The 21,067-nt window shown below is 31.6% G+C and overlaps 1 protein-coding gene across 1 annotated transcript; it reads right to left on the bottom strand.

Moving 5' to 3' along the window:
* Positions 1 to 16,951: 16,951 nt before the first annotated feature.
* On the bottom strand, positions 16,952 to 17,605 carry LOC139888786 (uncharacterized). Its single transcript, XM_071871773.1, has 2 exons — positions 17,276 to 17,605; positions 16,952 to 17,113 (listed from the first exon to the last, which is right to left on the bottom strand). The coding sequence occupies exons 1-2, from the start codon at positions 17,603 to 17,605 to the stop codon at positions 16,952 to 16,954; spliced, it is 492 nt and encodes a 163-aa protein (XP_071727874.1).
* Positions 17,606 to 21,067: the final 3,462 nt, after the last annotated feature.

Raw genomic sequence — 21,067 nt, 5'->3', positions numbered from 1 at the left:
ATTTCTTGGATCGCCGAAGAACCAAATCGTAATACGAAGATTTTCTTTAAATCCCGTGAATTCCAAAAATCAATCATAATTACGTCATCGATTAAAACGAATATACATTTACTCATTCCGCTCTCTTGCGATAGCTTCACTTATACTATTCGTAAAATCAAATTGTTTTATCTATATTACTCAATGATGATAAAACTCTAATTATCAACTCATATTCGTCATGAAAACATTTTTATAGTTAGCCATGACGACCTCGATCAAATTTCGGGATGAAATTTCTTTTAACGGGTAGGTACTGTGATGACCCAGAAATTCCCGACCAAATTTAAACTTAATCTTTGAATGTTTCCGACACGATAAGCAAAGTCTGTAATGTTGAATCTCAAAATTTTTGAACTGTTTCCTTACATTCATTAAACCCCGATTACTCACAACGATTCACGAACCAATATTTGTAATTAAATACATATATATTGGAGTATATGAATATATAATAATAATTTGAAATATAAATTAGAAATATATATTTGTTATTTAAGTTATTATTAGTAATATTATTATTAAGTATTATTTGTATTATTATTATTATTAAAATGATACAATTCATTATTTCTATCATTAATAATATTAGTATTTAATATTATTATCATTAATAATATTATTTTTACAAATCTTCTAGTTATTATTATTATTATCAATAATATTATTATTTTTATTATAAATGGTTATTATTATTAATTATAATGTTAAGAGCATTAATATTAAAGTTATATTTATAAATTAATAAGATTAGTTATATTATACAAAATATATACATATAGCTATATAATTACAGATAGATACTAATATATATATATATACACAGGTACGTATTATATACTAATTCAATATACAAATCAGTATGTTTGATATAATAATATCATCAGTAAATTCATAATTATTATGGATTAAAACAGAATTACAATGACAAATAAATTACGCGTATAGTTTGTTACAAATCATTGTCTATCACTATCTGATGGTAAATGAATTTGTTTGTGTCTCAAATTTGTTACACATTGCTATCCTACTCGTACGAACCAGGAATCAAACACTAACATAATCCAAAATCTGTTGAGAGTCTCTATCTGCTTTCCATTTTTGTTGTCTTCTTCCTGGAATGATTCCATCTGTCGATCATCTCAATTCCATTTATTAGATATGAACACTTGAGGATATAATCAAATGACTCTTTCCTTCTTTGATAACACCCATTTCATTTTCATTCTTTTTGATTTCATTAACAATCATCCCAAGAACACTACCATTTATAATCACTAATTTCCGCTACTACTTTTGCTCCTTTGAGTACATCTCGAACAAGAACCATCACCACCTTTTCGTATGTTTTTCTGTTGTCGAGCTCACCACCCATAAACCACCACCACAACCCATATACTACCACTCTTGCTTGCACTTTTTCTATATTCTATTTATCTTCAAACCAAACCACCGTGAATCCTCACCACTCGCCACCTTAACTTACTATCTTCCTATTTTTCTATTTCAATATCGAGTACCACCTTTACCACCGTTTTTCTTCTATTTTTTTTTCTGTCCAAAGACCCACTCACAACCTGCTGCTACATTTCTGTTTATTTTTTCTATTTTGAAACCACAACAACCAACTGCTATATTTGATCGTAGAAATCTTCTTCTGTGCTACAGCTCCTGTATATTTCTATTCAGTTGATCCAAACCAAAACCCTAATGCCCACCGAAAACTATAAACTTCTACTGCAATTTGTTTTAACTATGAACCAAAAAGAAAATATAGGATGCACTGTGTACCGAACAATGCAGTACATATAAGAGTACACTTTATTGATAGTGCATGCTTTTCCTTAATGGCCAACCAAGGGAATTAGAAAAAGGAACATGCCATCTTTTATTAGGTAAAGCTTATGTTGATTGGTCCCTTTATTTGAAATTAATCGACGTATATATTTATTGGACCACCATATACACGTTTTTCTTTTGAGCTGTGGAGTATATGGGCCACGTTTTCCAAAGCCTTCATTTTCCTTTCTAAATAAACAAGTGGGATATTCAAAAAGAGAACGTGCCATTCTTTCTTTCTAGTTTATCGGATATCGAACCCCACTTTCTATTCTGTAGTTGCCGTTCAAACAATAAGGAATCCAAGAAAAAACTAATTTGTTATTTTGATTAGCAAATGGGTCACCTTGTTAAGAATTTCCTTTTATATAATGATGAAATATATAGTGGAGATAATAAGTGGCAACATGGAGGTTAACGATATTCTGTTTCTGTTTCCCATATCCATGAAAACCGAACCCCACATGAAAGTTAAGTTTACAGCTATAGGCTGCAACTTGTTGGGCCGAGAAGTATTGGAATTGGGCCGTGGTTTACACAGTTTCCTGTTATCTGCGTGAGCTAAGTGCTGCTATTGCAGCTGGCTTTGCATCAATAATATATAGTGACCAGGGGTGAGGGATAGGATGATGAATGGTGAACATGATAGTAAATGATGATGATATTAGAAGTTGAGTCATTTACGATAATGAAGGATAATTATGATTATGATTATGATAATGAGGGTATTATAATTAGGGTTATAGTTTAAGATGATGGTAAACGGGTACGATAATGATAATGATTGAAGATGATATGATCAATGGCGATTATGATACACGATATGATAATGGTGATGAGGAAATTAGGATGAAGATGATAAACAGTGCTTGATAAATGATTAAACGCGTGAATTATTGCAAGGAAATAATTAATGGTTCAGTGGTTGCAACGGTGTTTGTTAAACATGAGGTCGTGTGTTCGATTCCCAACTGCTGCTAGAAGATGATGATAGGTGATGTTAGTGAAGAAGGAAGACAGATAAATAAGTTAAATAAACTTAACCTGTGAATTTAATCAGAAAAATATACAAAAGAAGAATGGTTTAGGGTTGTGGTTGCTAAGCAAGAGGTCATAGGTTCGAGTCCCGGCGGTGACATTATTTATCTTTTTGAGCCTATTCCTTTGAGGTAGTCATTTGTTTATTTATTATTATTATTATTATTATTATTATTATTATTATTATTATTATTATTATTATTATTATTATTATTATTATTATTATTATTTATTATTATTATTTTCACTGTTATTATTATTATTATTGTCATTAAAATTATCATTATTATTAAAATTATCATTTATTATTAAAGTTAGTATTATTATTAAAATTATCATTTTTATCATTATTATTAGAATTATCATTATTTTTATCATTAGTATTATTTTTATCATTATTATAATTAGTATTATTAATTATTAATATATCAAATAAAGACTTTCTATATAAAAATATATTTATGACATAAACATAACTATAATAATATTTTTGTAATAAATATTAGTTATCTATTTAAAGTATATAAAAATAAATATATCTAATTAAGTTATTAATATATAAATTAATAAAATAACAATTAAATAATATATATATATATATATATATATATATATATATATATATATATATATTTGTTTGATTACAAGTATATGTTTTAATAAATATATGAATAATATAGGTTCGTGAATCCGAGGCCAACCTTATACTTGTTCAATGTCGTTATATGTATTTTTACTACAAAATACAGTATGGTGAGTTTATTTGATTCCCTTTTACTCTTTACATTTTTGGAACTGAGAATACATGCACTGTTTTTACAACTGCTTTATTAAATGCTTTTGAAATATATTTTGAACTGCGAATACATGAAATGCTTTTATAAATGTTTGACGAGATAGACACAAGCAAAACATTCCTCGAATGAATTATTATGCAAGCAGAAGTTCTGCGGATTATTATTGAATTATGTGGACATGATAATTGCCACCATTGAATTATGTGGACATGATAATTGCCACCATTGAATTATGTGGACATGATAATTGTCACCAGTTGATGTGAATGTTATATATCGAGAGAATGATTTTATACACAGGTTATGTGAATGTTATTTTTTTTATGCACAAGATATGTGTACGGTTACTATGATTTATGAAAATGGTTTCGTACACGAGAAAGGTGTACTGTATTTAAAAGATATAGCATGTACATTACAGGTGGGTATAGGATTCGGGCCCATTTGTACCATGCATCATTTAAATTTTGTGGTCTATCAAAATGATGAATTTTATTGTTTTATGATAAAATTATGAACTCACCAACCTTTTGGTTGACACTTGAAAGCATGTTTATTCTCAGGTATGAAAGAAATCTTCCGCTGTGCATTTACTCATATTACATGGAGTCGTTCATGGCATATAGAGGTCAGAACCTCGCAATGGGACCAACTGTTGAAGACTTCGTCTGGATGGATTAGGACGGGTCCTTTCATTCATCACATATTTAATCAGAAACAACTGAACATGAGGCAGCGCAGGTGGATTAAATTGTTGAATGATTACGACTTTGAGATTCGTTACCACCCGGGGAAGGCAAATGTGGTAGCCGACGCCTTGAGCAGAAAGGACAGAGAACCCATTCGAGTAAAATCTATGAATATAATGATTCGCACTAACCTTACTACTCAAATAAAGGAGGCGCAACAAGGAGTTTTAAAAGAGGGAAATTTAAAGGATGAAATACCCAAAGGATCGGAGAAGCATCTTAATATTCGGGAAGACGAAACCCGGTATAGGGCTGAAAGAATTTGGGTACCAAAATTTGGAGATATGAGAGAAATGGTACTTAGAGAAGCTCATAAAACCAGATACTCAATACATCCTGGAACGGGGAAGATGTACAAGGATCTCAAGAAACATTTTTGGTGGCCGGGTATGAAAGCTGATGTTGCTAAATACGTAGGAGAATGTTTGACATGTTCTAAGGTCAAAGCGGAGCATCAGAAACCATCAGGTCTACTTCAACAACTCAAAATCCCGGAATGGAAATGGGAAAACATTACCATGGATTTCATCACTAAATTACCAAGGACTGCAAGTGGTTTTGATACTATTTGGGTAATAGTTGACCGTCTCACCAAATCAGCACACTTCCTATCAATAAGAGAAGATGACAAGATGGAGAAGTTAGCACGACTGTATTTGAAGGAAGTCGTCTCCAGACATGGAATACCAATCTCTATTATCTCTGATGGGGATGGCAGATTTATTTCAAGATTCTGGCAGACATTACAGCAAGCATTAGGAACTCATCTAGACATGAGTACTGCCTATCATCCATAAACTGATGGGCAGAGTGAAAGGATGATACAAACGCTTGAAGACATGCTACAAACGCTTGAAGACAATTGGGATCGACACCTTCCGTTAGCAGAATTTTCCTACAACAACAGCTACCATTCAAGCATTGAGATGGCGCCGTTTGAAGCACTTTATGGTAGAAAGTGCAGGTCTCCAATTTGTTAGAGTGAAGTGGGGGATAGACAGATTACGGGTCCGGATATAATACAAGAAACTACCGAGAACATCATCCAAATTCAACAACGGTTGAAAACCGCCCAAAGTCGACAAAAGAGCTACGCTGACATTAAAAGAAAGATATAGAATTTTGAAATTGGAGAGATGGTCATGCTTAAAGTTGCACCTTGGAAAGGCGTTGTTCGATTTGGTAAACAAGGGAAATTAAATCCAAGGTATATTGGACCATTCAAGATTATTGATCGTGTCGGACCAGTAGATTACCGACTTGAGTTACCTCAACAACTCACGGCTGTACATAACACTTTCCACGACTCGAATTTGAATAAATGTTTTGCTAAAGAAGATCTCACTATTCCGTTAGACGAAATCCAAATCAACTAAAAACTTCAATTCATTGAAGAACCCGTCGAAATAATGGATCGTGAGGTTAAAAGACTTAAGCAAAACAAGATACCAATTGTTAAGGTTCGATGGAATGCTCGTAGAGGACCCGAATTCACCTGGGAACGAGAAGATCAGATGAAGAAGAAATACCCGCACTTATTTCCAGAAGATACGTCAACACCTCCAACTGCTTAAAATTTCGGGATGAAATTTATTTAACGGGTAGGTACTGTAGTGACCCGAACTTTTCCATGTTTATATATATTAAATGAAATTGTTATTTACATGATTAAGTGTTTCCAACATATTAAGCAATCAAACTTCTTAAGACTTGATTAATTGAAATAGGTTTCATATAGACAATTGACCACCCAAGTTGACCGGTGATTCACGTACATTAAAACTTGTAAAAACTATATGATGACATATATATGGATATATATATATATATATATATATAGTTAACATGATATTATGATAAGTAAGTATCTCATTAGGTATTTTAACAATGAGTTATATACATAAAAATGAGACTATTGAATTAAGAAACTCGAAAAAGATATATATAACGATTATCGTTATAACAGCGTCTTACTAAATACATATGAATCATATTAAGATATTGATACACTATGTTTAATCATGATAAATGATAAGTAAACATGTCATTAAGTGTATTAACAATGAACTACATATGTAAAAACAAGACTACTAACTTAATAATTTCGAAACGAGACATATATGTAACGATTATCGTTGTAACAACATTTAACTGTATATATATCATACTAAGATATATTAATATATCATAATATCATGATAATGTAATAATTTAACATCTCTTTAGATATAATAAATAATGGGTTAACAACATTTAACAAGATCGTTAACCTAAAGGTTTCAAAACAACACTTACATGTAACGACTAACGATGACTTAACGACTCAGTTAAAATGTATATACATGTAGTGTTTTAATATATATTCTTAAACTTTTGAAAGACTTCAAGACACTTACCAAAAATGCTTACAATTACATCCTCATTCATTTTCATCAACAATTCTACTCGTATGCACTCGTATTTGTACTAGTACAATACACAGCTTCTAAATGTATTTACTATTGGTATATACACTCCAATAATCATCTCTTAGTAGCCCATGTGAGTCACCTAACCATGTGGGAACCATCATTTAACATCTATCATGAAATATCTCACAAAATAACAAACTAATGGAGCCTATATGATTGATCATAATTCACGTGAATGTTGGTATACACAAACACTTTCATTTTGCAACTTACATGCATCAAACTACTTTCACTCAAGTGTTCTTCCATTGTTCTAAGTGTTCTTCATCATCTTCATCAAAATCTTGCTCAATCTAGTTCATAAATCCATACATAAACCAAGTTATAAAACAACTACTCAAGAACACACCAACAACACTTCCAAGTTTGCTAGCTTACTTCCAATCTTGCAAATCCACTTTGAGTGATCATCCAACCTCAAGAAATCTTTCTTATTTATAGTAAGATATCTTTCTAATACAAGGTAATACTCATATTCAAACTTTGATTCAATTTCTATAACTTTAATAATTTTATTTCGAGTGGAAATCTTACTTGAACTTGTTTTCGTGTCATGATTCTACTTCAAGAACTTTCAAGCCATCCAAGGATCCTTTGAAGCTAGATCTATTTTTCTCATTTCCAGTAGGTTTATCCACAAAACCTGAGGTAGTAATGATATTCATAACATCATTCGATTCATATATATAAAACTACCTTTTGAAGGTTTAAACTTGTAATCACTAGAACATAGTTTAGTTAATTCTAAACGTGTTCGCAAACAAAAGTTAATCCTTCTAACTTGACTTTTAAAATCAACTAAACACATATTCTATATCTATATGATATGCTAACTTAATGATTTAAAACCTGAAAACACGAAAAATAACGTAAAACCGGATATACGCCGTCGTAGTAACACCGCGGGCTGTTTTGGGTTAGTTAATTAAAAACTATGATAAACTTTGATTTAAAAGTTGTTCTTCTGAAAAAATGATTTTTCTTATGAACATGAAACTATATCCAAAAATCATGGTTAAACTCAAAGTGGAAGTATGTTTTCTAAAATGGTCATCCAGACGTCGTTCTTTCGACTGAAATGAATACCTTTACAAAAATGACTTGTAATCTGTATTTCTGACTATAAACTTATACTTTTTCTGTTTAGATTCATAAACTTAAGTTCAATATGAAACCATAGCAACTTGAATCACTCAAAACGGATTTAAAACGAAGAAGTTATGGGTAAAACAAGATTGGATAATTTTGCTTGTTGTAGCTACGTGAAAATTGGTAACAAATCTATATTAATCATATCCTAGCTAACTTATATTGTATTATACATGTATTCTAATATATTATGTAATCTTGGGATACCATAGACACGTATACAAATGTTTTGACATATCATATCGACCCATGTATATATATTATTTGGAACAACCATAGACACTCTATATGCAGTAATGTTTGAGTTAGCTATACAGGCTTGAGGTTGATTCCAAAATATATATATACTTTGAGTTGTGATCTAGCCTGAGACGTGTATATACTGGGTCGTGGATTGATTCAAGATAATATATATATATCGATTTATTTCTGTACATCTAACTGTGGACAACTAGTTGTAGGTTACTAACGAGGACAGCTGACTTAATAAACTTAAAACATTAAAACATATTAAAAATGTTGTAAATATATTTTGAACATACTTTGATATATATGTACATATTTGTTATAGGTTCGTGAATCGACCAGTGGCCAAGTCTTACTTCCCGACGAAGTAAAAATCTTTGAAAGTGAGTTATAGTCCCACTTTTAAAAATCTAATATTTTTGGGATGAGAATACATGCAGTTTTATGAATGTTTTACGAAATAGACACAAGTAATTGAAACTACATTATATGGGTGAATGATCGAAGCCGAATATGCCCCTTTTGCTTGGTAGCCTAAGAATTAGTAAACCGATCTACTAATTGACGCGAATCCTAAAGATAGATCTATTGAGCCTAACGAACCTCATCCAAAGTACCGGATGCTTTAGTACTTCGAATTCGTTTTTATCATGTCCGAAGGATTTCCCGAAATGATAGGGGATATTCTTATATGCATCTTGTTAATGTCGGTTACCAGGTGTTCACCATATGAATGATTTTTATCTCTATGTATGGGATGTATATTGAAATATGAAATCTTGTGGTCTATTATTACGATTTGATAAATATATAGGTTAAACCTATAACTCACCAACATTTTTGTTGACGTTTAAAGCATGTTTATTCTCAGGTGATTATTAAGAGCTTCCGCTGTTGCATGCTAAAATATGGACAAGATTTGGTGTCAGCATGCTTGTATAATATTGTTTAAAACTGCATTCGAGATTCACTTTGTTGTAACATATTAATATTGTAAACCAATATGTATTTGTAGTGTGTAAGTGTGATATTTTAGATTATCATTTCTGGATAATCTAGGTGGTGTCTTTTTTTAACTTTGTCGATAAAATAAAGGTTATGGTTTGTTTTAAAAACGAATGCAGTCTTTGAAAAACGTCTCATATAGAGGTCAAAACTCGTAACGAGATCAATTAATATGGAACGTTTATAATCAATATAAACGGTACATTTCAACATTCATCACAAAGTGTCTTTTTTAAATGTTCATATTTTCATATGATCTATAATGTTCGTGAATAAAGTTTTTTCAAAAAACGAAAACATAAAAAAAAATAATTTGCTTCCCCCTTTCCCCCAAAAAAGTGCTTTCCTCTTGATTATGACCATATATATATATATATATATATATATATATATATATATATATATATATATATATATATATATATATATATAGTGGTAGGATCAAGGGGGAAGTAACCAATCGGGGGGAAGTGGGGGGAAGCAAAACCTTTTTTTTTTCTTTTTTTTAAAAAAACTTTGTTCACGAACATTATATATTGGATGAAAATATGAACATTTAATAAAGACACTTTGTGATAAATATTTTTATTATGGCGGGAAAACGCTCGAAGAAGTAATATATAACAATTATCGTGTTTTTAGAGCGTATGTTGAGGTTTTAGATATTAGGGTTTATAGGGTTTAGATATTAGAGTTTAGAAATTTAGGATTTAGGGTTTAGATTTAGGATTTAGATTGAGTTTTTACACGAACGGTTTAGAGTTTAGTGTTTATGGTTTAGGGTTTGGGGTTTTGAGTTTAGGGACTAAACTCAAAACACCAAACCCTAAACCCTAAACCTTAAACCCTAAACACTAAATAGGGCTAAATTTTACTTCACAAAACATGAAAAAAATACGTTAACATTCTTCACGACCAATATTATCTTGAATGTTATTTTTGTCGATCATTTTCCCGCCTAAATAATAACATTCATCACGAAGTGTCTTTTCTAAATGTTCATATTTTCATGTGATCTTGATGCCTGAAAAAAAATTCCATAAAATACAAAAAAAAAACAATTTGCTTCCCCCCGCTTCCCCCCGATTGGTTACTTCTCCATTGATCCTGTCCATATATATATATATATATATATATATATATATATATATATATATATATATATATATATATATATAATACTCCGTAGAAAGACTAATAGTGGGCATACGTAGAAAGAAATATAATAAGACGTCAACATAATAACATATATAGACGTGTTCCTATCAATTTAAGGTGTCGACACGTTTAAATAATAACATATTTAGACATGTTCCTCCCATTTGGTCAAAGTAGACTTGTCAACACGTCTATATAATATGTTAATTAGAGGTGTTCCACCATTTTTATCAACAACACGTCTAAATATGTCAATTAGACGTGTCAACACGTCTAAATAATGTGTTAATTAGAGGTGTTCCGTCTTTTTTTTATAATTAGACTTGTCCATTTGGTTATAGTGTTAATTTATTAACACATCTATATATGGGGGTCTAAATGAGAATAATGTAGTTTGGTCCCTCACTTTAACAAGCATTAAGAAAATTTCGGTAAGTGTTAACGGACTATTCGTTAGCCTCAAGTACAGCACACGCAAAATGATCAAACTGCAATGACTATTTGCATAACTTTTTCAGTTCAATAAAGAATACATTATTAATCTTACCGGTTTACCAGGTAACCAGTCGGATTTTGTTTACATTTTTTTCGAACAACAAATTTTTTTATATAAAATAACCCCTAGCAAGAAGTTAGAAGGAAAATATTATAACGATTTTTGAAGCCAAATGTCCCAATTAATACATTTACGACCTCTATTACAATACCAATTGAAAGACATAACGCGAATAAAATCAAAGAGCCCATGTTTCCGGATAGGAGAAGGACCAAATATAATACTATTCCGAAACTTACATAGAGTCCAAAGATAGGTCGCAAAGATCACCAATACTTTCTTCTTCGATTCCGTATCCAATCTCAAATCATCAAGTCACGAGCTGAGATCTTGCCACGAAACAAAGTGGGGAACAAGACTGAAAGTATATAATTTATTAGTAACTTTAAACTTTAATATTTTGTCACATTTAATTAATGGTTTTGGGATTAGTTTGGCTTACTTTGAATTAGTATGTAACGTTGACCGAATTCCATTGATAGCATCAAGGGAACTGGGTCACTAGATGAGAAAATGTGACTATGTGAGTGATATGCTACTTTCATGAAGACGGTTGTATGTAAAGACTTTTATATATGTACTAAAAATTTGGTAATAAATGTTTGTGTTGTTAAAAATGTAGTCCATAACTCCATATAGTTATCGGCTCTTTATTTTTGTTACGAAACGTTGCTTTAATTTTCTTTTTTTGTTAAACTCTATGATATAAATTGGGACTGTTTTCTTCCCTCTCGTGAGAAGTTATAGACTCATGATTTTCATAATTTTTTTCTTTAGTCGATTTTGATCCTATATCGCAGCATCATGACTCGTCAATGAAGCCGACATGGGGCTAGAGTCATCACATCAAGTATTGGGCACGTGGGTGAGTGAACTCTAGTTGTGCTTGAGTTGCGATCCGCTACGGTCAAGTCAAACCTTGCCAACTAGCTTCTGGAGATCGGGTTCTCACTACCAGTCTAAGTGGGAATTCTTCTAAGAAAGCCCCTTCTTCTAGTCTTTATCTTGAATCTTTCTTATTGTCTTTCCCTTTCATCTTCATATCAACTCTGACATCAACAAAGCATCGGGCGGGAAAGTTTTCAATATTATGATGAAAGACTCATATCTTATCTCAATTTTCAATATAAACTAAGGAAATAGTGAAAACTTTGTTAAAGGAGGATAAATGTATTAATTTTAAAAGGTATATTTTGTATACCTTCCGTCCATTCATAAGTGTTCATAATATTAATTTATTATTTTAAAATGTACCATGCAAACTAATAGACTATCGAGGTAAAAGAAAATTAAATTATCCATGAATTTTTTAACAAACCACGAGAATTATTTTGTGTAATTTTTGTATTAAAACAAGGGCAAATTTCATTTAAAGATAACTATCTTATCTTGTTTTAGTATTCTAGCTAACCTATTTCACTTTGCAAAATTTAAAGGATTAATTTGTCAAAAGTTAATTAAAAAGAGAAGTATCGTTAACTTTCACCGTAAAGTTATATTATGTGCCATACATGTAAGGGTATTTTCGTCTTTTTATCATTCTGCTTCATCATTCTTCTTTCTTTCACCAATTATTTTTGTATTTCACCTACTCACATTCTTCTCTTTCTCTTTAATTCTTCAATAAAATCAACAACCCTACAGAAATCTCATCCAACATCGACATCACTTTTTATTCTTCTTCAACATCAACATCAGTTAACTTATTACTACATTTATATTCATAGATAAACAGGACAAAACATCAGAGTACAATAACAGATTTGAAATGAACAACAATCATTCAACTGAAACAAACTACATCGGTGACATTAGTGTATCTAAAACGTGAATTTGAAGATCAATTTCCCAGAAGATGAAGCCATTTCTCCGCCGCTGCCAGAAAAGATGAACCGTCGTTCTGAACATCATCAATGCCGGAGTGTCGTATGTGTGGGAGTTAGTAGGAAACTATGTATATATAGGTTGCATCTATGTGGTTGTATATATGCATTTAATTTGTATGTTCAGTTTTCATTTGAATATATAGGTCGTATCTATGTGTATGTATATATATACATTTATATAGGAAACACTGTATACATTATAATACATATAGGTTGTATCTATGTGTTTGTATGTATACATTTAATTTGTATGATCAGATTTGTACACAATCAATTTGTATACAATCTTTATTTTGAGTTTATGAGTTTTGTTACTTTCTTGAAGACACGATATTGCTTTTTGGGTTTTGTTTACTTTGATTTGAGTTTATGGCTTTCTGGGATTTGTTTACTTCAAGCTTTAATGTGGCAGATGGTTTAAAGTTTTTATTTGACAACTGATTGTTTTGTTTTGATTATTTATCATAGTGTTTATTAATTGGTGAAAAGAAAGGAAAGTTGTGATGTGGTCCGGCAGTTGGTGGCCTGCTTTTTTTTAGGGGAGGTCAGGAGTTCGACCCCCGTTGGCTACATATTAAAAACACAATTTCATCTCTGCCATGAAGTATCCACCCATGACACCTTTCCCATATCGTTTGGGGGGTAAAGGGGAGGGGTTTTACTTGGCCGTGCCCTTGGATCGGTTTCAAGGTTTTCTCCTGGGCAGCGATGGGGGCGGGGTTATTATCGCTGCATCGGCATAGTCGAAACGGGAGATGATCGTAACGGGTGGTAAAGTTCCCCTCGGGTGATCCCAATCGCTGTTAAAAAAAAGGGTAATGATAAATAGATAAAAATACCCTCACATGTATATAACATGATACAACTTAACAAAGAAAGTTAACGACCGACACCCCTCTTTTTGATTAACTTTTCATAAATTAATCCTTTAAATCTTGCAAAATGAAATAGCTTACATAAAATAAAAATAAAAAAACGAGGCAAAATGGTTTTCTTTTAATAGAATTTGCCCTTAAAACAAGTATGATACTTCATTCTTACTTATAGTTCTATTTGTTTGGATCTCAAATTTGAACAAACTATGATATATTTTTTTCTGTGATATATGTATATATATGTACAGGGTTCATAGATGTGAAAAACAACATAACAGTTTTATAATTTCCGTGTAGTTGACAAATAATATAGGTACTAAAACACATTTTATACACACATAAACATACGGCTTGAAGGAGAAGGATTCATAGCCAGAAACCTCTCCTAATCTTTGTAAAGTGATTCTTAAACATATATAGGAAAAGTTAACATGATCCTTACGTAAATTTGACATGGACAAATTGAGAAACGGTCCAAAAAACACACCCACAAAACAAATACATAAATAAATTCATGTCAATATGTCACAAATAAAAAAATTAAGATTTACCGACGGCAAAATCCATATGAAATCTCTACCAAAACATATTTTTTGACGGATTCAAACGAACCATAAATCACCTTTGGTAATATTTGCCGACAGATTTTTTATTGTCATAAAAAGATTACTTTGGCAATATTTGAGAGGTATTCTCTTAGAATTCCATTGGATTCTTCCAACGGATTTATGGCAGTTTTATCAACGAAAGACACATTTAATTGTAGTGTATTATGATAAGAGTTACGAAGTAATTAAAAGAGCGAATAAATTCATATTCATTTATTAGACCGTAAAAGTTTCATGAATATTTTCATGTTCAGACTTTTCCGGAAGGCGAAGTAATTTTATTCATATGTATGTGGCATAACTAGATTATCCGCGATGGTTCCTGACCCATTCCTCTAATCACCACAAGTTACGGTAAATGTGAGATTTGAAATTGAGATCATTTGTGAGTTTATCAGCATAATCTCAACCAATTAAATTCGGGCGTATCTTATTAAATTCTTAATGAGTTGAAAAAGTATTGTTTATACTCCAAGATACAATATTGATGCGATTATCCACGGAGAAAGTTTTTTTCCTGTATACGTGTGTTTTCAAAGTTTTTTCATTGTATTAAGAGGTTCTCTCTTCTTTAGGTGAAATTATTTGATATTGTAAATATATACTTTGTGACGATCAAGTTTAAAATCCTTAAATGACTGTATATTACCTTTTCACTGTTGATATACCTTTTCACTGTTGATATTGCCTGATTTATACATATTTTATATTTGTGTTATCAGGCAATATTTGATTTAATTCATGGGTTTTTATAGCTAAATCGCGGATTTTCGATACTTAGTACTTTGTGAATTGATCTCAGGAAATTTGGAGAAAAGATGGAGTTTTGAGGAAATTAGAGAATTAATGTTGAAGGAGCTGCTGGTTACAGGGTCAAGCGTCGCCTGGATTTTGCAGCAGAGAAATAAAAGCCAGTTGAAAGTGTCGATTTCGGATTGGAAATGCCGCCTGGATCATATGAAGAATACCAGACATTATGAAGATAAGCGCCACTTGAATTGTCAGGCGCCAGATTTTAGAGGGCCAAGCACCACTTGTTGCCCTCAAAGCGGTGCTTGGTAGGGTCGGCCAGACAGGGTATAAAAGCAAGGTTGCAGATTTTAACCCTAAGTTAAACCATTGGGAGTAGCAGTGATGACTTTTCTCCCAAAAAGTCATCCTTTCATCATTCGAAGTTCTAAACGGAGCGCGAAACATCAATTCTACAGCATATCAACCATCCTAGATTCAGATCCTAATCCAGAAACTCCATTAATTCTGTTTATCTTTTGATTTTACAATCATGAATTCTTGTTTTATTTAGTGATGGATTATTTATATATTATGGTTGTTGGCTAAACATCATATGTCTATTTAGGCTAAATACTTTGAGATGGGAGTATTTTCATATTGATTTATTCTTTGTTTACAAGATTTAATGTTTGGATGAAGAACGATTTTTATCTGTATATAATTAATTTTGTTTGATAAGCTATTGCTCATGACTATCTTGAATTGATCACTCATTAGTTAGGTGCTTTAGTTAATGATTTAGTTTACTTAGAAATCATACGTTGTCCTGACCAAGGAAACAGAATAAGCTTGATTAAGAAATATAGATAAAGGTGATTTGTAGGAGACGACCGGTTAGCGTAATTTGTCACACCCCCAAATGGGACCGGGGGTAAATGTGACTAACCAATACTATAACACAAGTGTAATAAACGAGAACGATTCTAAATGAGACGTTTTATAAAAACCATAAATTGTATTGCATTGGAAAAGTAAATATAGTTTACATCATAATCTAAAATGTAATATAAATGTTTTAAGTAAAGATAAAATGCAATAATGATGGACTCCATGTAAGCAGCGATCAATTATCACAAGGTAGCACACAAAGCTAGTAGTCACATGAGACAAAACATGTTTAAAAGTGTCAACACAATGGTTGAGTGAAGTTCATAGGTTTATCAGTAGTAACCAAGTTTTTAGACCACAAGATTTAGTTAAAAGCAAACTGATATGGAAATATCAATTCAGAAAGTAATGATGTGTTGTATTATATCGAAACTAAACAAGTTTACCCCATGACACTTTGTTTATTCATGTCGTTAAATCATTATTATGTAAACAAAGACCAACGGTCAAATGAATAGAGACGTCACTCTCAATAGGCCTACTCACAATAATTAAGCTTGCTATTATACTTAGCAATTGACGATATCATGGTAGGGATTTAGCATGAATCAAAGCATATAATAGCATATAAGTTTGAGTACTTCTGTCTAAAGTGTAAAGCAGTTGAAAAGAAAGCATGTGTCTCACCCTAAAAGTTTTAAAACAGTTATGAAATAGTAAAAAGTATTCACCTTAAAAGCACGATGAAGTTATTCCATAAAAGTAATGAAAGTAAGTAGATGATCGGGATCTCAACCTAGAGATATAAGTTAGGTCATTAGTTTGTCCAACCGACAAGTAGAAGTTCATAAGTAAACTTATGAGTTGTTGAGTTATTTAATATGTTTGTATGTCCACCATAATCATGTTTAGATGTTATACAATTTGAGTTGCAATAGGGGCAGCACCAGGAGTTAAATCAATTTGAAACTCGACCTGTCTTTGAGGAGGGAGACCAGGAAGTTCTTTAGAAAAAACTTCAGGAAAGTCTCTAACCACCGGTACGTCTTCAATTCGTTTTTCTTCCAGTTCGACTTCCTAAACATGAGCCAAGATGGCTTGATATTCCCTCATTAGATATTTACGAGTTTTGATACAAGAAATGATGTTAAGTTTGGAGCCACTCTTCTCTCCTTGAATGATTAGGGTCTCACCATTTTCAAGAGGGATACTACTGGTTTTATCATAACACATAATTGCCGCTCTCAACGGGGTTAACCAATCCATTCCTACAATTACATCAAAGCTTCCTAACTCGACTGGCAGTAAGTCAATCGTAAAGAGTTGGTTGGCTAGAATCAGGTCACAATTTTTATAAACTTTGACTACTTTCATAACCTTACCGTTTGCTAAATCTACGAGATGTTTAATATCTAAGACTTGTGGTTTTTCAGTGAATATGGCATAAAATTCAATAGACACATAACTTCTATCAGTACCAGAATCGAATAAAATAGTAGCATAGCAGTTGTTAACAAGAAACGTACCCATTATAACTTCATCATCGTCACGGGCTTCTTCAACGGTCATCATAAAAGCTCGACTCTTAGCATAACTAGTATTGCCCTTGTTCTTCGGACATTGATTACGGAAATGCCACACCTCACCACAACCATAGCAAGTAGGAGTGGTTGTGTTAGCCTTGGTTGTAGGAGTATTGGATAAGGGAACCGCAGATTTACAATTTTTTACTATATGACCCACTTTCTTGCACTTAGTGCACTTAGCAAGGCACCTTCCAAAATGGTGCTTGATATTGCTCTATTTATACACGTTTTATCTCGCAATATGGCCCTCATTTTATTCAGTTTTGAGGATCATTGGGCCCAAAAGTTGTTTATTTGCGTAAAACTGTCAGTTCAAGGCTTAAAGCTCAAATTGGTGCATAATTAACCAAAACCGACCCTATTTAGTAAACCAAAGTGTAGGGTGATGTGTGCGAGGTGTAGTACGAAATAGATTATATTTTACTACAAAATACTATTAAATACGATACAATTTTACACAAGTTATTTATTTATTTATAGAATGGATATGCCTAAACCTTCCTACAACACTTATAGGCAGTGTACCTAATCGTAGAGTAGTGTAGTTTTTAGTAAGTCCTGTTCGTTCCAAAGGGAGCTGGCTAAGTTTAACGCTATATATATTTTAAACTATATATATATATATATATATATATATATATATATATATATATATATATATATATATATATATATATATATAAGTAGTATTATTATTATTATAAAAGAGGGTTTTTACCGTTTAGTGACCGGTTTGTCGATTTTAAAACTTAAGTCACAATTAAAACCTAATGTAAAATATTAAATATAAATACAATTTAATTTAAAGCGTAAAGTAAATGACGATAAATAAAAGTGCGATAATTAAAAGTGCGATAATTAAAATGACGATAAATAAAAGTGCGATGAGATATAAAATAAAGGAATTATGCTTATTTAAACTTCCGTAATCATGATGTTCGACGTGTTGATTTTAATTTATTACCATGGGTTAATTGTCCTTTGTCCTGGATTATTCGATATGTCCACCTGGTTCTGGTTTTGTCCATAATAGTCCATCGGTCATAATTATAAAATGTGGAGAGTCTTCGCCAAATTAACCTTATACCCGAAGTCAAATATTCCAACTAATTGGGGACTTAAACTGTAACAAGGTCTTAATACATTGTTGAATGAATACACTAGGTTATCGACTACGTGTAATCCAAGGTGTTAATACTTTGTTAACAATTACACCAATTACCCTTGAATGTAATCCACCCTTGTTTTAATGAGTCCAGTGACTATTAATCCATCCCCGTGTTCGGTCAAATGAATAATTATTAGTATTTATAGATATCCCGCCCACCGTACCCAGTCAAGTGTATGTGGTTATATATAAATACGTCAAATTATAAATCTCTATATTAAATCAACGAGATATCATTTAATTAATATAAAGCCCATTAATAGCCCATAGTCCAATTTCCACAAGTGTCGGTCTTTTGTCCAAACCCCAATTATGGTCCAAAACCCAATAACCCCGTCTTAATATTTAGTCCAACATCACGATTACTTCGCCTTAAATAAGCATAATAATAACTTAGCTACGAGACATTAATTTAAAAAGGTTGAACATAACTTACAATGAGTATTAATCGCGTAGTGTTACACAGACAGAATTTCGACTTACAAACTTAAAACATTCGCCACTATAACCTTATTATTATTAACTTAATATTAAAATTATAATTTATAAAATAAATATATATATTTGAGAGAGATTGATATCAGTAGGATGAAGGTGTACTGAATTCGGCAGAAAACGTTCCAATTTATAGCACTTGGCCACTCTTTTCATCCCATGTGATCGCATGGAGATAAGGCAGCCAGGCCATGTGATCACATGGCCTCCTGATCCACCTCACAATCACTTGTCTTCTTGTTTGCCGACGGTTTTTAATAAAATTATATAATATATATAATTATATATAATTATATATATATATTATACTATATTCATGTGCACAGTTGACTTTAATTTTAGCTCCGTTGCGTCGCACGTTGTTAGTTGGTTCATGTCTCGGTTCCGGATTTTCGAACGTCCTTTCGTACGATTTAATATCTTGTACTTTGCATTTCGCGGCTCGTACTCTTGTAACTTTTAGACGTTTCTCAGCAATAATTTGAACCACTTGGATTGTACTTTGTACTTTTTAGCGTTTTGGTCATTTGCGTCTTCAAATTGTCGAATCTGTCTTTTGTATTCACCTTTATTATTTAAACGAATATCACTTGTAAATAGAACAATTGTGTGACAACCCGGAAATTTTTGACCAAATTTAAACTTTATCTTTAAATGATTTAATGTTTTCAACACGATAAGCAAAGTCTGTAATGTTAAGTCTCAAGTTTTGGAACTATATTCATGTAATCAATTATTCTTTGACTGTTCTCGAAGATTCACGAACAATATATATAACTTAATGTGCATATATATATATATATATATATATATATATATATATATATATATATATATATATATATATATATATATATATATATATATATATGATTTCAAGTTATTTAGTAAACGATAGTAACATTCGATTATTGATTCGATTGATATTTAGATAAGTTAACTAAAATATTTAAGATGAACCAGTAAAACACTAATTTGCTACAGTACCCGAAAAGCTACAGTGTTTTCGAAAATCACTATTTGCTACAGTAAAAACACTATTTCAAAATAAAAATGTATATATATATGTATATACTACGTGATGATGATTTATAGAAGCAAATAACTAAAACACTTAATTGATTAAAGCTACACTTCGAGTGACATAGTTTATCAATGATTAAGTTTAATTTTTGATAAAGGTATGGTCAACTGAATTATGATTGACGTTAATTGGAATTGCTTTTGAATCTGCAATTAATATTTAAACAACTTGTTTGTAAGATTGATAAATTAGATTTTTGAATATTACCAACCGAGTAAATGAATCCTTATATAAGGTACGTCTTGTTTTGTTGAAGTATTTTCAAAATTGACCTTTTGAAACGACTTTGGATAACTTTTGTATGTCGATCTCGAGCATTAGGATTGTGATACACTATGACCTGACCTTGCTTGATAGACAATTATTGACCAACATATGTTCTCTAGGTTGAGATCTACGGTTATTTGGTATTCCAAGTTTCGATCACATTTCGGTGAACGACTTTATGTGCTGCTAAGGTGAGTTTCATATGCTCCCTTTTTAATTACTTTTGCAATCTATATTTTTTGGCTGAGAATACATGCACTTTATTTTAAACGCAATGGATACAAGTACATACTAAATTCTACACTGAGTTTGAACCGAAAATCCCTTAGCTTTGGTAACTAGTAACTGCCAGTTATAAGAAAAGGTGGGCACGAGTAGTAGTATATGGATCCATAGGGCTTGATATCCCCTTCCGAGCTAGAGCACTAGCC

Source organism: Rutidosis leptorrhynchoides, chromosome 2 (genome assembly GCF_046630445.1).
Source record: "Rutidosis leptorrhynchoides isolate AG116_Rl617_1_P2 chromosome 2, CSIRO_AGI_Rlap_v1, whole genome shotgun sequence".
NCBI lineage: Eukaryota > Viridiplantae > Streptophyta > Magnoliopsida > Asterales > Asteraceae > Rutidosis > Rutidosis leptorrhynchoides.
The sequence above is the reverse complement of the archived record's forward strand: the minus strand, read 5'-3'. Positions and strand labels throughout refer to the sequence as shown.